The 13,486-nt window shown below is 37.9% G+C and overlaps 1 protein-coding gene across 2 annotated transcripts in view; it reads left to right on the top strand.

The window, feature by feature from the left end:
* The first annotated feature begins 2,006 nt into the window (after positions 1-2,006).
* Liph (lipase H) overlaps positions 2,007-13,486 on the top strand; it is a 45,480-nt gene continuing 34,000 nt past the window's right edge. For both annotated transcript variants that reach the window (XM_048804025.1, XM_015499954.2), the window contains exon 1: positions 2,007-2,185. In XM_048804025.1, coding sequence (XP_048659982.1) covers positions 2,137-2,185 — 49 coding nt within the window. In that variant the 5' untranslated portion in view covers positions 2,007-2,136. The remainder of the gene's footprint in view (positions 2,186-13,486) is intronic.

The raw sequence follows: 13,486 nt of genomic DNA, 5'->3' as shown, positions 1-13,486 counted from the left end.
GGGAATGCCTGTAATGCCAGCTGCCCCAGAGGCTGAGGTAAGAGGATCAAGAATTCAAAGCAAACCTCAGTGAAAGTGAGGTACTAAGCAACTCAGGGAGACCCTGTCTCTAAATAAAATACAAAATAGGGCTGGGAATGTGGCTCAGTGGTTGAGTGCCCCTGAATTAAATGCCTGGTACCAAAAAAAAAAAAAAAAGTTTTGCTTAAGGCCTGTAGAAGGTGTGGGGTTTGAACTCTCATTAGTGGACCAGTACCAGGTAGTCTGAGGCATGACATAGTCATCTACATATAGTTTTTTTTCTTTTTTTTTTAATATTTATTTTTTAGTTATAGGTAGACACAATATCTTTATTTTATTTTTATGTGGTGCTGAGGATTGAACCCAATGTCTCACGCATGGCAGGCGAGCGCTCTACCTCTGACCCACAACCCCAGCCCCTATATAGTACTTTTAAAATCTCCCTAGGTAATTGTATTGTGTTGACTCCTTGAAAAGCATTACTAAAAGATACTTTCTGCAAAGGAATCTCCTGTTACTTAAGTGGGGTGCAGACACAAAGAGAACTGATCGATTTATGAGAGATGGTATTACTTCATAAAAAAATATATTTCTGATAGACAATGCAAAGAGACTGGTGGCTTTTGTCTGATGCTTTGGATGAAAATGTATTATTTTTTTTAAAAAAGATATTTAATTTTTAGTTGTAGTTATTTTTATTTATAAAAATAAATAAAATAAATATCTTTATTTTATTTATTTTTATGTGGTGCCAAGGATTGAACCCAGGGCCTCGCACATACTAGGCTTGTGCTATACCACTGAGCCACAACCCCAGCCTTGAAAATGTATTCTTAGATTATCTTTCTATATTATTTTTTGGTGTTGCAAGCACTTTCACCAGAAAGGGAATTAAATTACTTTTTTTTAAAGTATTTTTTTTGTAGTTGTAATGCCTTTATTTTATTTGTTATGTGGTACTGAGGCTTGAACCTGGTGCCTCACATGTGCTAGGCAAGCACTCTGCTACTGAGCCACCACCCCCCATTAAATTACTTTTGTAGCTATGTTCTTGTTGTTTTTCAGTGCCCAAACCCAGGGACTTGCACATGCTAGGCAAGTGTTCTAGTACTGAGCTCCATCTACAGTCCTTTACTACTTTGTAGCTAGGAACACAAGTGTAGTTACTTCTAACACTGAGGTGGATTATATTTTGGCATGGTTCTGTATTTAAGTTTTTTGTATCTCCTTTGTTTTGTGGGGTGGGGGAGTGCTGGGAATTGAACCCAGGACCTTGTGCATGCAAGGCAGGCATTCTACCAACTGAGCTATATCCTCAGCCCCTTGTATTTACTTTTCCTTTAAAAAGAGAACTTTATTTAATTTTTTTTTTTTTAGTTGTAGATGGACACTATACCTTTACTTTATTTATTTATGTGGTACTGAGGATTGAACCCAGTGCCTCACACATGTTAGGCAAGTGCTCTACCACTGAGCTACAATCCCAGTCCCCAAAAGAGAAGAACTTTAGAGATCAGAACTCTGGAGGGAACAAAATAAAATAAAGATATGTAATACAGTACAAAAAAAGTTTCCTTTAATATGAAACAGATATATTTTACAAATACTGATATGTAATTGGTCCTAAAGAAATGTGCTTAAAAATAAATAAGACTGCCCTATAAGGAATGAATGCATGAATTAACATAAAAATAGTTTTGTACACACAGGCCAACAGAATCCTAAATGCAGTTGGCATTTCATTCACAAGGAGTTGGCCAGGGAAAGATTTCAAGACACACTTGATTTCAACATACCAAGCCAAACAGCTAATAAACCGCCCACAAAGAATGAAACTATTTTGAACTCGTCATTTGGCAAATACAAATTATAATATCTTAATATGCATAAAATTGTGTAAGGTTGAAAGTACCTGACCTTTTATTGAAAGGAGGAGGAGTCAAGGGCGGGGAGAGACAGGGCTACAGTCTGTCCCTTGGGAACTTCCTGTTGTCACCACACCTCTGGATTAGATATCTGAGCTCACTGTGAGCAAAACCCCGAAGTGAAAATTCTAAGGCTCTGCGAAGTAAATTATCCTTCTGTGAATGTGACACACGCTCTCTGCAGTTCCATATGCTGAAGTTATTCTTACTTATCAGTTTGACGTGCTTGGTGAGATCAGGTAGGTCATTTAGTGAATGGTTTTCTTAAGTATTTAAAAAATAGTAGTAGTCATCTTGCATTTATCATGCCATGTCCTTCAGTGAACTTTTTAAGTTCTATGGGATCATTTTTAAGGAAGACGGGGGTTAAATGCACTTTCTAATCTTGAAGATATTTTTTTTTCTCGGTAATTAAAGAATCTTTTAAAAATTAACTTTTGTACAAATGTTAAGTATGCTAAAAATATAGGAAAATATATTTTCTCTCATAGCTAAAATTTTTGTGCTTTTTTCCCTCTATGAAATGAGATCTCTTATTATCTGGAAAGTTATTTATGTATTTATTTATTTTTGAGAAGCTGGGGATCAAACCCAATGCCTTGAAGCATTCTTGGCAAGCACTTTACCACTGAACTACGCTCCCAACCAGTACTTCCTGGAAATTTAAAAATTTGTTTTATTATATCCAACATGTACAGGATGGGTTTTTATGCTTTCACGTACTAAGGGAATATTTAAATTGCTCTTATAAAAATATAATTTTATATACATAAAGTTTATACAATGGTAACTATCACATTGATGATTTTAAAAGTATTAATCATAATGAAGAAATAAAAATTAAAACACGAATATATGTGGTAAAGGAACAAAAATAAAGTGAAATGCTGAAATGAAAAAAAAAAAAACCAACAACAACAACAACAAAAAACTGTACCTGTCAGCCTTTTTAGGAATTTGATTCTTTTTCATATAGCTTGTGGTAATGAAGATTGGTGTAATTTTTGAATAGCAAGGGGAAAATATGTTATATATTAAGATTCATAAAGATGGTCATAACTTTTGAACTTATAAAACCAGTGCTGGGAATTTAAAGTAATAAATTTCTGGGAATCTTGAAGTAATAACTTTTACAAGAAAAAAAGGGATATAGCTCAGTGGCAAAGTTCTTATCTAGCATGTGGGAGACCCTGGGTTGGACCCCAGGAGGACAAAAATTAAAAAAGCTTCATATGCAGAGATAATTCTAATTATATTGCTTATAGTAACTTGGAACTAGATACAACAGAAATGTTCCTACTTACAGGAATGGATAAAGTATAAATATCAGCTTGATTTTTTAAAAGTAACTTTTAAAATAATTCTGGTGCTCTGTAGAAATGTACAAACATGTTTTAAAAATAGTACAAAGCAGACAAAAACAACTCAAGTTTGTAAACTATCACTATGTTAAAAACTTGTAGGTATGCCTGTAAATACAAGTTAAACGGGAAATGAATAATTTAAAATACATTATTAGGATTTTGGTGTATAAATACATTTTTCTTAATAATGCTTTTGAGATTTTAATAAATTAAAATTATACTAATGATGAAATTTTTAACTGAGAAGTTAGCATTTTGAGGTATATATTATCATTTTTAAATTTAAAAATTGAACATAAATTTGGGGATATCTTATGGGAAAGAAGGCTAATCCTAACACAAAAACCTGTGGTGTTGGTGTTGTGGGTAGTTTCTTATATATATCTAGTGCAAATTTGGAACAATGACAACTTAATTTTTTTAACCTGTCTTTTTTTGGAAGGTAATACTGGGGATTGAATTCAGGGGTGCTCTATCACTGAGCTATATCCCCAGTCCTTTTTATTTTTTGAGACAGGTATCCCTAAATTGCTGAGGCTGGCCTTGAACTTATGACCCTCCTGCCTCACCCTCCCAAATCACTGGGATTACAGGGCTGCACCACTTCCCCTGGTTTATGACCCATCTTTTTACTTAACATCTCCTCCTAAATGAAGTTTGTTTCAGATGATTCTATTATTCTTTCTTTTCTTTTCTAAAGGTATTGACAGGGGTTTATTTTAAGAAAGCAGATATATATTCAAGGGGGAATATGCATTCAAGGGAGAATCCGGGCTATCCCCACAGGCAGAAAAATCTTCAAAGACTCTAGAAAAATGTCACTGCAGCATGATAGAATCTAAGCAAAGATAAAAAACAATTAACTATAGCTAGAAGGAAAAAAAATATATAGCCGCAAGCTAAAACTAGATTTCTCAGTGAATACAAAACCAGAACTTGGATCTTTGGCTGGGGAGAGTGTTATTCATGCAACCAATACCAGAAGTTATTTTGTATATTAGTGTATATACAAATACTTTGACTTTTGATTTCTCCCTTCTTTTGTTTTGCAGTTGAAAAATGAGCAAATATTAAACTGGGAGTCAGAATTCCCAAGGTCACAAGTCATTCACCTTCAGAGATCTTTGTTTTGTTGTTCTTATCTCTTTTGAAGTTATGTTAGGAATGTTTGCCCTAATTTTACCAGTGAACAAAGCAATGGGTAGCTACCTTTTAAAGTGTACTAGAACCACCTGGGGAGATACTCCATCCTCAAAGGTCCAGACTCAGCGGGTCTGGGAGAGATCCCTAGAATCTGCATTCTTAATACAAGCTGAAGGTTTTCAGCTGCAGATAGTCCAAGGAACATATGTTGATAAATATTGGTCTAAATTAAGGCTGTTTGTTGTAAGTATATTTAAATTTTACTTGGCTACTATATTTTGGCCTATGGCAACTGGGTAAAACTTGGTAGATATTTTTCCAGAGAAAACAGCTTAAGGTAGTTCTCCCTGATCCTTGGGGGATAATGTTTGAAAACATTTAGTGGATGCGTGAAACCGCGGATAGTATTAAACTTTTTTCTGCACATACAACCCTATGATAAAGTTTAATTTATAAATTACACACAGTGAGGCATTATAAAGTAGTTCAATTATATACTGTAACCAAAGTTTGTGAATGTCCTCTCAAAATATCTTACCGTATTGTACTATTATTTTGAGACCATGGTATATGGGGTAACAGAACTGGAAGAGGGGGGGACTACTTTTTACTTTTTTTTTTTGAGATGGAGTCTCACTATGTTTCCTGGGCTGGCCTCTCTCCATCCTCTTTGCTTCAGCCTCTTGAGGAACAGGGATTACAGGGAAGCACTAAGGGGAATCTACTTGTAGTGCCCCAATTAGGGAACTACTTTCTCAGATACTGGAAATGTCAAATGACTTGTAAGGTTTTGGCACGTGACTCATCTTTCTGTTACGTGGAGGCAAAGTGAGGTTGGGGATGTAAATGGGCGGATTTATGCACATGATTAATAAGAGTGAGCCAGGTGCGGTGACACACGTTTGTAATCCCAGCTACTTGGGAGGCTGAGGCAGGAGGACAGCAAGTTGGAGAGCAGCCTCAGCAATTTTGTTGGACCCTGTCTCAAAATACATTTTTTATTTTTCACTCTGAAAAGCGCTGGGGATGTAGATCAATGGTAGAGTGTCCCTACTCAGTACGTGGGGGGTGGGGTGGGGGGGGGATGAGAGAGATAAGAATGAGAAAATCTGGCATTGGTCTTGTTTTCAGGGTTGTATCCCCCTACCCCCAAATTCAACGGATTATTAAAAAAAAAAGAGGTATCCTTGGAATCAAGAAGATATTCTGCCTCTGTGCTTCTTACCCATCTCTGTCCTGAGTAAAAGAGAAATAAGAAGTATTCCACTAGATTTGACCATGCAATCCCTTCACAATCTAGCCTGGGACACCTTTTTTTTTGTTACTGGGGATTGAATCCCAAGAGTGCTCTACCACTGAGCTACATTCCCAGCCCTTTTTATTTTGAGGAAGGGCCTCACCAAATTATAGAAGCTGGCCTTGAATTTGTGATCCTCTTGCCTCAGGCTCCTAAATTGCTAGGATTACAGGCCTGCGCCCCTGCAGCCAGCCTGAAAGCTTCATTTTTAATAATAAGCTGACTCAGCCATGCTCAGAGGCTCACAGTGATCCTACCTTTATCTACTGACTCCCAGAGAATCACAGAGATTTTCTTTCACCCTGACACATGGGGGCATCTCAAGATGTTATTTTTTTCCCCTCAATTCCATCTTCTGTTTTTACAGAACCATTATGGATATAAGTAGACTCACGTTTCTAAAGAGATTCTCCTTCAAAAATGGGGAATGTAATCAGTTCCTCCAAAAATAGGTAGGAGTTAAAAAGCCAGGGCTGAGTGGGATGAGGCTGAGGCAGCTGTATTTAGCTCCAGGGTAGTGCACCCTGTGAAGACACAGCAAAAGGACACCCAGGAAGTTTCTTTGGAAAGGGAGAGGGGTTGTCTGCGACTAGTCTTACCTCAGGGAATCAGTTTTCTATCTGATTGGGATCCACCTAATCAAGATTAGGGACTTTATTGGACCTACAGTGGGAGAGAGCCAGGGTCTGTCAACCTCAGCCTGCAGGGGAAAAAGAATGTGTTGGAAAACTGAAAGCCTAGGTCTGTTTTGACAGAAAAAGTAAAACTTTTGCTCTTAGTTACTTTCAATAGATCTCCCCTATTCCTGCCTCCATTTTGGTTTTTCATGAAATTATAAGAACTATATTTTTGTTTTTTTGAAATGGGATCTCTATGTTTCCCAGGCTGGCCTTGAACTCCTGGGCTAAAGTGATCTTGCCACAGCCTCTCAAGTATCTGGGACTACAGTGTGTGCCACCATGTTGGATTTAGGAACTACATACATATATTTGCACTGGGGGGCGTGTACTAGGTATTGAACCCAGAGGCATTTAACCACTAAGCCACATTCCCAGCCCTTTTTTTATTTTTTTATTTTTTTTATTTTGAGATAGAGTCTCCGGTAAGTTGCTCAGGGCTTGATAAGTTGCTAAGGCTGATTTTGAATTTGTGATCTTCCTGCCTCAGCCTCCTGCCTCAGGCTCCTAAAGTCACTGGGTTTATAAGCATAAGCCAGCATACTTGGCAGGAACCATTTTTAAATAACTTGTTGTTGCTATCATCATCATCATCATCATCATCACCACCAGGGATTGAACCCAGGGCCTCCTGCACACTAGGCAAGTGTTCTATCCCTGAATTACATCTCCAGTCCTTAACAGCTTTATAGAAGTCTAATTCCTATACTGTATGATTCATCTAAAGTGTACAGTTCCGGCTAAGGACTTAGCTCAGTAGAAGAGCACTTGCCTAGAATGCACAAGGCCCTGGATTTAATGCCTAGCACTAAAGGAAAAAAAAATTATGACTGCAGAAAGGAACCCTGTCAGTGCCATTTAGTTATCATACCCCATCTAGCCCCCTCTTCAGTCCTCAACAATCATTAATCTACTTTCTGTCTCTATAGATTTCCCTATTCTGGACATTTCATAAGAATGGAATCATAATATATGGTCTTTTTTGGCTGACTTCTTTCATTTATTCATCCTGTTTTTTGTTTTGTTTTATATTTTCTTTTTGGCTGGGAATGAGGTTCAACCTGTTGCAGCATGATGAACCACGTTTATTAGCTAGAGGATATCTAATTAGCAGAAAAAACAAAAGTGCTTACATTAAGGTGACACAACCCTTATCTGATCAGCATTTTAATTATAAAAATTAAGTATGGTTATTTTAGGTCTTTCAATTAAAATAAAAACATTTTTGTTATATTTATTTTTTTTAATATTTATTTTTTAACTTTTTAATATTTATTTTTCAAGTATCGGCGGACACAACATCTTTGTTTGTATGTGGTGCTGAGGATCGAACCCGGGACGCACGCCTGCCAGGCGAGTGCGCTACCACTTGAGCCACATCCCCAGCCCTATATTTATTTTTTAAGGTATGAATTTTTGTCTTTGGTTAGTAAGATTGCTCTGGAAATTTGTTGTTGTTTTTAGTGGTGGTGGTGCTGGGAATGAACTTGGCATCTCATGCATGCCAAACATGCACTCTACCACTGAACTACACTACACATCCAGTCTTTTTTTTTTTTTGGTAAGTAAGTAGAATTCTCTTGTATCATCAAATCAGCTAGCTTACCAATCAGAATTTGTGTCTAAAAGGAATGCTAGAAGTTAGCTAAATCTCAAGGGAATGAAGAATTACTCTTTCATTTTAGCATGAGAAACATGTTGGGACACTTTTTAAACCCTGTTCATGAGCAAATACCAAACCTAGGTCTCAGATTCCTAGTCTAGTGCTTTGACCAAGCAGAAGCACTGCCACCTGTATATATAGGTTCATAGAGCTTTCGTTATCCTTAGTTAAGGAAACAAAAATGACAGAAGGGAAAGAATAAATATTTATTGATTATCTGTTACACATCAGATGCCATGAAATTTACTTACATTATTTCATTTAGTCTTCTTTTTTTTATTAAATTACTTATGTATTCTAATTTGTAATACATGATGGCAGAATGCAATTCATTTTATGTTATACATGTAGAGCACAATTTTTCATCATTTAGTTTTCTTAAGAGACCTCTGGTGGGGTTGGGGTTGTGGCTCAGTGGTAGAGTGCTTGCCTCGTACATGTGAGGCCCTGGGTTCGATCCTCAGCACTACATTAAATAATAATAATAATAAATAAATAAATAAATAGGGCTGGGGATGTGGCTCAAACGGTAGCGCGCTCGCCTGGCATGCGTGTGGCCCGGATTTGATCCTCAGCACCACATACAAACAAAGATGTTGTGTCTGCCGAAAACTAAAAAAAAAAAAAAAAATTAAAAAAAAATTCTCTCTCAATAAATAAATAAATACTAAAGATATATGAGAGAGAGAGAGAGAAACCTCTGAGGAAGTTTATCATCAACAATTGCTAATTTTTTAGCATCTACCATGTACTCTGGAGACCTCATGGACATTAGCTGTAATTCTTTTAACAATCTAGACAGCAGGACCAGGATCAGGGTGAGATAGATAAGGTGAGAGCTGTGAGTTAAGTGGCACTCACCAGATACAACTACTATTTTTTCTTTTCCTCCTCCTCCTCCTCCTCCTCCTCCTCCTCCTCCTCCTCCTCCTCCTCCTTATTCTTCCTACTGGGGATTTAACCTGGGGTTGCTTAAACACTGAAATACATTGCCAGCGCCGCCCCCTCCTTTTTTTGAGACAGAGTCTCACTAAGTTACTTAGGGTCTTGTATTTGCAATCCTCCTGCCTCAGCCTCCCAAGATACTGGGATTACAGGCATGTGTCACTGTGCCTCAGCTCAGTTTCAAACTCTAAAGAGAGGAGGGTGCCAAGATTCAGCAATGTAGATAAGTGATTTTTAATACAATATTTTATAAAATCAAATTCAATGTTAATAAATGCATAATGAACAAAATTTCAAAATTTTGCTTAAAAGTCTATTTTTTATTTTCTAACCCCAAGTTATTGTGCAGTGGGAAATGTTTCCAATCAACTCTGTCCTGGGCCCAGGCCACCTTCATTTTCTTGCTAGGCAGTTTATGAGCATTAACACAGGTGTGTGTATACGCAGGTGTATGTACAGACTGAATAACACAGGACTTTCTATATACAGTCATATATTTTTATGATAGAGCTTTCAGAAACTTTTTTTTTCTTGTACTTTAACTTGTCCCCAAGGAGATTAAATTAATTTGTAACGTGGTCCAGGATAAGATATATTCCATGTATTCCTCCAAAACTGTTTATTTAGAACTGGGCATGGTGGTACATGCCTGTAATCTCAGTAATTTGGGAGGCTGAGACAGGAAGATAGCAAATTCAAGGCCAGCTTCAGCAACTTAGGAAGGCTTTATCTCTAAATAAATAAATAAATAATAATAAAAAGGCTGGGGATGTGGCTCAGTGGCAAAACGCCCCTGCGTTCAATCCCTAGTATCCCCCCCCACACATAAAAAATTAGACAGCATTTCAGTTCTTTGGGTGCCATTATAAGCCATGAAATAACCAATATGGCTGAAAATCCTTGCCAGGAGTTAAATATTTGTGGGTAGTTCAGGAAGCAAAAAACGTGATACTAATTGGCTCTTACTAAGTGGCTGAAAAGGATGTTCCTTAGAATGGGAAAGCTGAAACACACAAAGTAGAACATTATTTTGTTCAACCTCAGCAGAAAGGTTGCATGTCAGGTGGTTCAAATTGTTTGCTACTATGTGCATGTCCATGAAGGATTTGGGGATTACAAATAAATTTGTGGACCTGAAATCTGCAAATCATGAGGATTGACTGTACTTTGGCAATGGGGAAAAAAAGGTTATGTTTGTGCAAGAGTATGTAAGGACAAGGGCAGAGAAAGGAAAGAATTGTTCTGGCAAAGATCGGCAGCAGAACACATGGTAGAAGCCAGAACATGCTCCAAGACAGTCTGAAATGCAGTTTTGATTTTTTTGTTTGTTTGTAGTTTTTTTTTTTTTTTTTTTTTTTTTACAGAACCCAGGGGGGCTCTATCACTGAGCTCCATTCCCAGCCCTTTTTACTTTTTACTTTTGAGATAGGATCTCAAATTTGTAATCCTCCTGCTTCAGCCTCTCCAGGGGCTTGGATTACGGGTATGTACAACTGCACCTGGCTGAAATAGTTTTTCAGATACTCAAAAATCTTGCCAGGGATTACGCTGGTGGATAACAGTCTTAATAAACATATCTAATCTGCAGCAATTCTGCATGTGGTTTGCTTCTGACATATAGCCCATACATTTGAGTCTTCATGAAATATCATTTTAAATATTTCATATAAAGTCAAATGTAAATACCAGAAGAATTAAAACAGAGCATAAACTTCACAACATAAGGAAGAATACATAAATAAAAAATAAACAAACCTCAAAAGAGGACAGTCTATATAGCAAATGATAGTGAATCTAGAAGGCACTAAAACCAGCAAATAAAGCATCACAGTAGTAAACTGACTTGTCCATTCGGGTCCTCTGAGAAGCAGACACCAAGATGGGATTGGATGGGCAAGAGAGCTATTGGAGGGACTGCACGTCCAGGGAAGAGGGCGCAGGAGTGGGCAGAGAGCCTCTGCACCGTGAGGCAGGTCTGGCAGCTGGGAAAGAAGAGAGGAAAGCAAGGATTGGACAGGAAGAGCCTCAGACCCCCAGCACACGGTTCTGAGAGTACTTCAGCCAGACTGATGGGAAGTCCCTGAGCCTAAGTAACTGGTTAGAGGAACCCTACATGGGGCAGGAATGGCCTGCCTGACCTGGCACAGGTGACCCCACAGTGCTCAGTCACCTGCTGGGAGTGGCCTGGGGGAGCCATGGCTTCCATATTAATGCTGTGGAGCAGCTGGAGGCCATGGACCCACTCAACTGTGCTCCCTACAGATTTATTTATTTATTTTGAGACAGGTCTTGCTAAATTGCCCAGGCAATCTTCCTGCCTCAATTTACCTAGTAGATGGACCCATAGGCATGCCCATGGTGCCTGGCCTTTGTGCTTTCTACAGAAAGCTCTCTTGAAGGCAGAGCAAGGCACTTCTATGGCCACCATTATATCTGCCAATAAAAGTCAATGAGATAAACTCACCTATGGTTCTTTTAAAGGCTCTTTGTTGGGTCATAAAATAGAGCTGAACTAGAGGTTTAATATAAAATGCCTTAAAACAAAAGGATTTAAAAGGTAAAAAGGATAAATAAAGACATGCCAGGTGAATGTCAACAAAAAGAGGGTAGAGTTATGGTAAAAATATGATTTGGTGATATTCAAGGCAAAAGAAGTACATTAAAATAAAGAAGGATGTAACTTTAAGTTTAGGTAATGGAAAAATCTGTGACACTAAGGCTTAGTAGTTTGGAGAATCTGAATTTGCCTGAGTGTGATGTTATTATACTTTGATATTATTATACTTTCATTATTCTTTTTAAAAATTTCCACAGTGAGATACATTATTTCCAGATGATGTAAGAGAAAAAAAATTTGGGATCCCTAAGTCAGGCCAAGGGCCCTCTTTGAGTTCTTATTTCACACGGTATCTTTGATATGGCTCATTATCACAGGTAGCAATTTTATATTGATTTGTGTGTTTTATTTTACTAATGCCTGATATTCCTTCTAAAATGTTTCCTGACATAGAACCTAGCATAAATTGGACTCTTGGGCTGGGGATGCAGCTCAGTGGTAGAGCACTTGCTTAGCACGCACAAGGCCCTGTGTTCCATCCCCAATGCCAAAATAAACAAACAAAAACCCAACAAAACAAACAAACAAACAAACAAAACCAACAACAACAAAAAAGACCATCAAATGAAATGCATATGCTCTCAGAGGACAAGAGATAATACATAGAAAGCTCTTACATCATTTAAACTGAGAGAAAGAAACAAGAAAAATCTACTGTTTTTCATGCATTACTTATAACACACTTCTCCGGGCACAGTGCCATTACAGAAATAGCTAGGACATTTAAAAAATATATGATGTCAGGATGGTTCTCTCAAATGAAAACTAAAAATCTATTTGTTCTGTCCTTGGTACCTTTCAATGCCTATCAATTTTAAGAGCTGCTACGAAAGACTGAGTCAATCCAGGATGTTGGCCAAACTATTCCTAGATACTGAAGTTGGCAGTTGTTGCTGAAAAACAACTCTGTCCCCAAATTTCACAATTCTTCTTTGAGCCTTTCAAAGACTCAGATATATGACTTATGACACACTGGTCTAAAAAATGTTCATTTGGCTCAAATTGATCAGACCTAGCAATTAAATCATCTTCTTGGGAAAGGGATATCTCTTTCCCAGTATGACGTCATTCAGAATTACTCTCAACAGCATCCCTCCCCTGGGCAAACAGTTGGCAACTGAGAGACAACATGATTTCCCTAGGCCACTTGGTGAGTCAGTCACACAAACAGGAACAAAACCCAGCTTTACTGATGGCCAACACTGGAGACTCAGCCCTACCCTATGACAACTCCTGTTCGATAAGATGACTAATTGAACAATTATTTGCTCTAAGACTTGCTCCACAAGCAAGCTGACAAGTTTCGGTCCACGTTCTCAGGAGCACATGATCTACAGGAAGAGGAAGTGAAAGAGGTTGAAATGTTTACACTGTCATGCTTCCCTACGCCTTACCGGGTGTGCTTGAGTTTGGGGCTTAAAATTAAGCACCTCTTTTTGGGGGCGAAGGGTTTCCAAGCCTCTTTAACTTTTATCCATCTTGGTCTTCTTTTGCTCATTCATTCTATTTTAGAACTTCACTCACTCTTTATATATAACACACACACACACACATACATATATAGATGTATACAGTAGTTTTAGATGGACACAATACCTTAATTGAATCTATTCGTTTATATTTGGTGCTGAGGATTGAACCCAGGGCCTCACACATGCTAGGTAAGTGCTGTACCACTGAGGCACAACCCCAGCCCTCTTCACTCACTCTTGAGCACCAAAGCCTTTTATATGAAAGAGGTTTCAAATAAATGCATCCAGGAGAGGATGGAGGCTGTTCTGGGGCTCATAGTTAGGAAGGAATAGTTTCTGTGTATGCAAGTATAGGTGCAGAG

Source organism: Marmota marmota, unplaced genomic scaffold (genome assembly GCF_001458135.2).
Source record: "Marmota marmota marmota unplaced genomic scaffold, marMar, whole genome shotgun sequence".
NCBI classification, from domain to species: Eukaryota; Metazoa; Chordata; class Mammalia; order Rodentia; family Sciuridae; genus Marmota; species Marmota marmota.
This window is presented reverse-complemented; position numbering and strand designations above follow the sequence as displayed.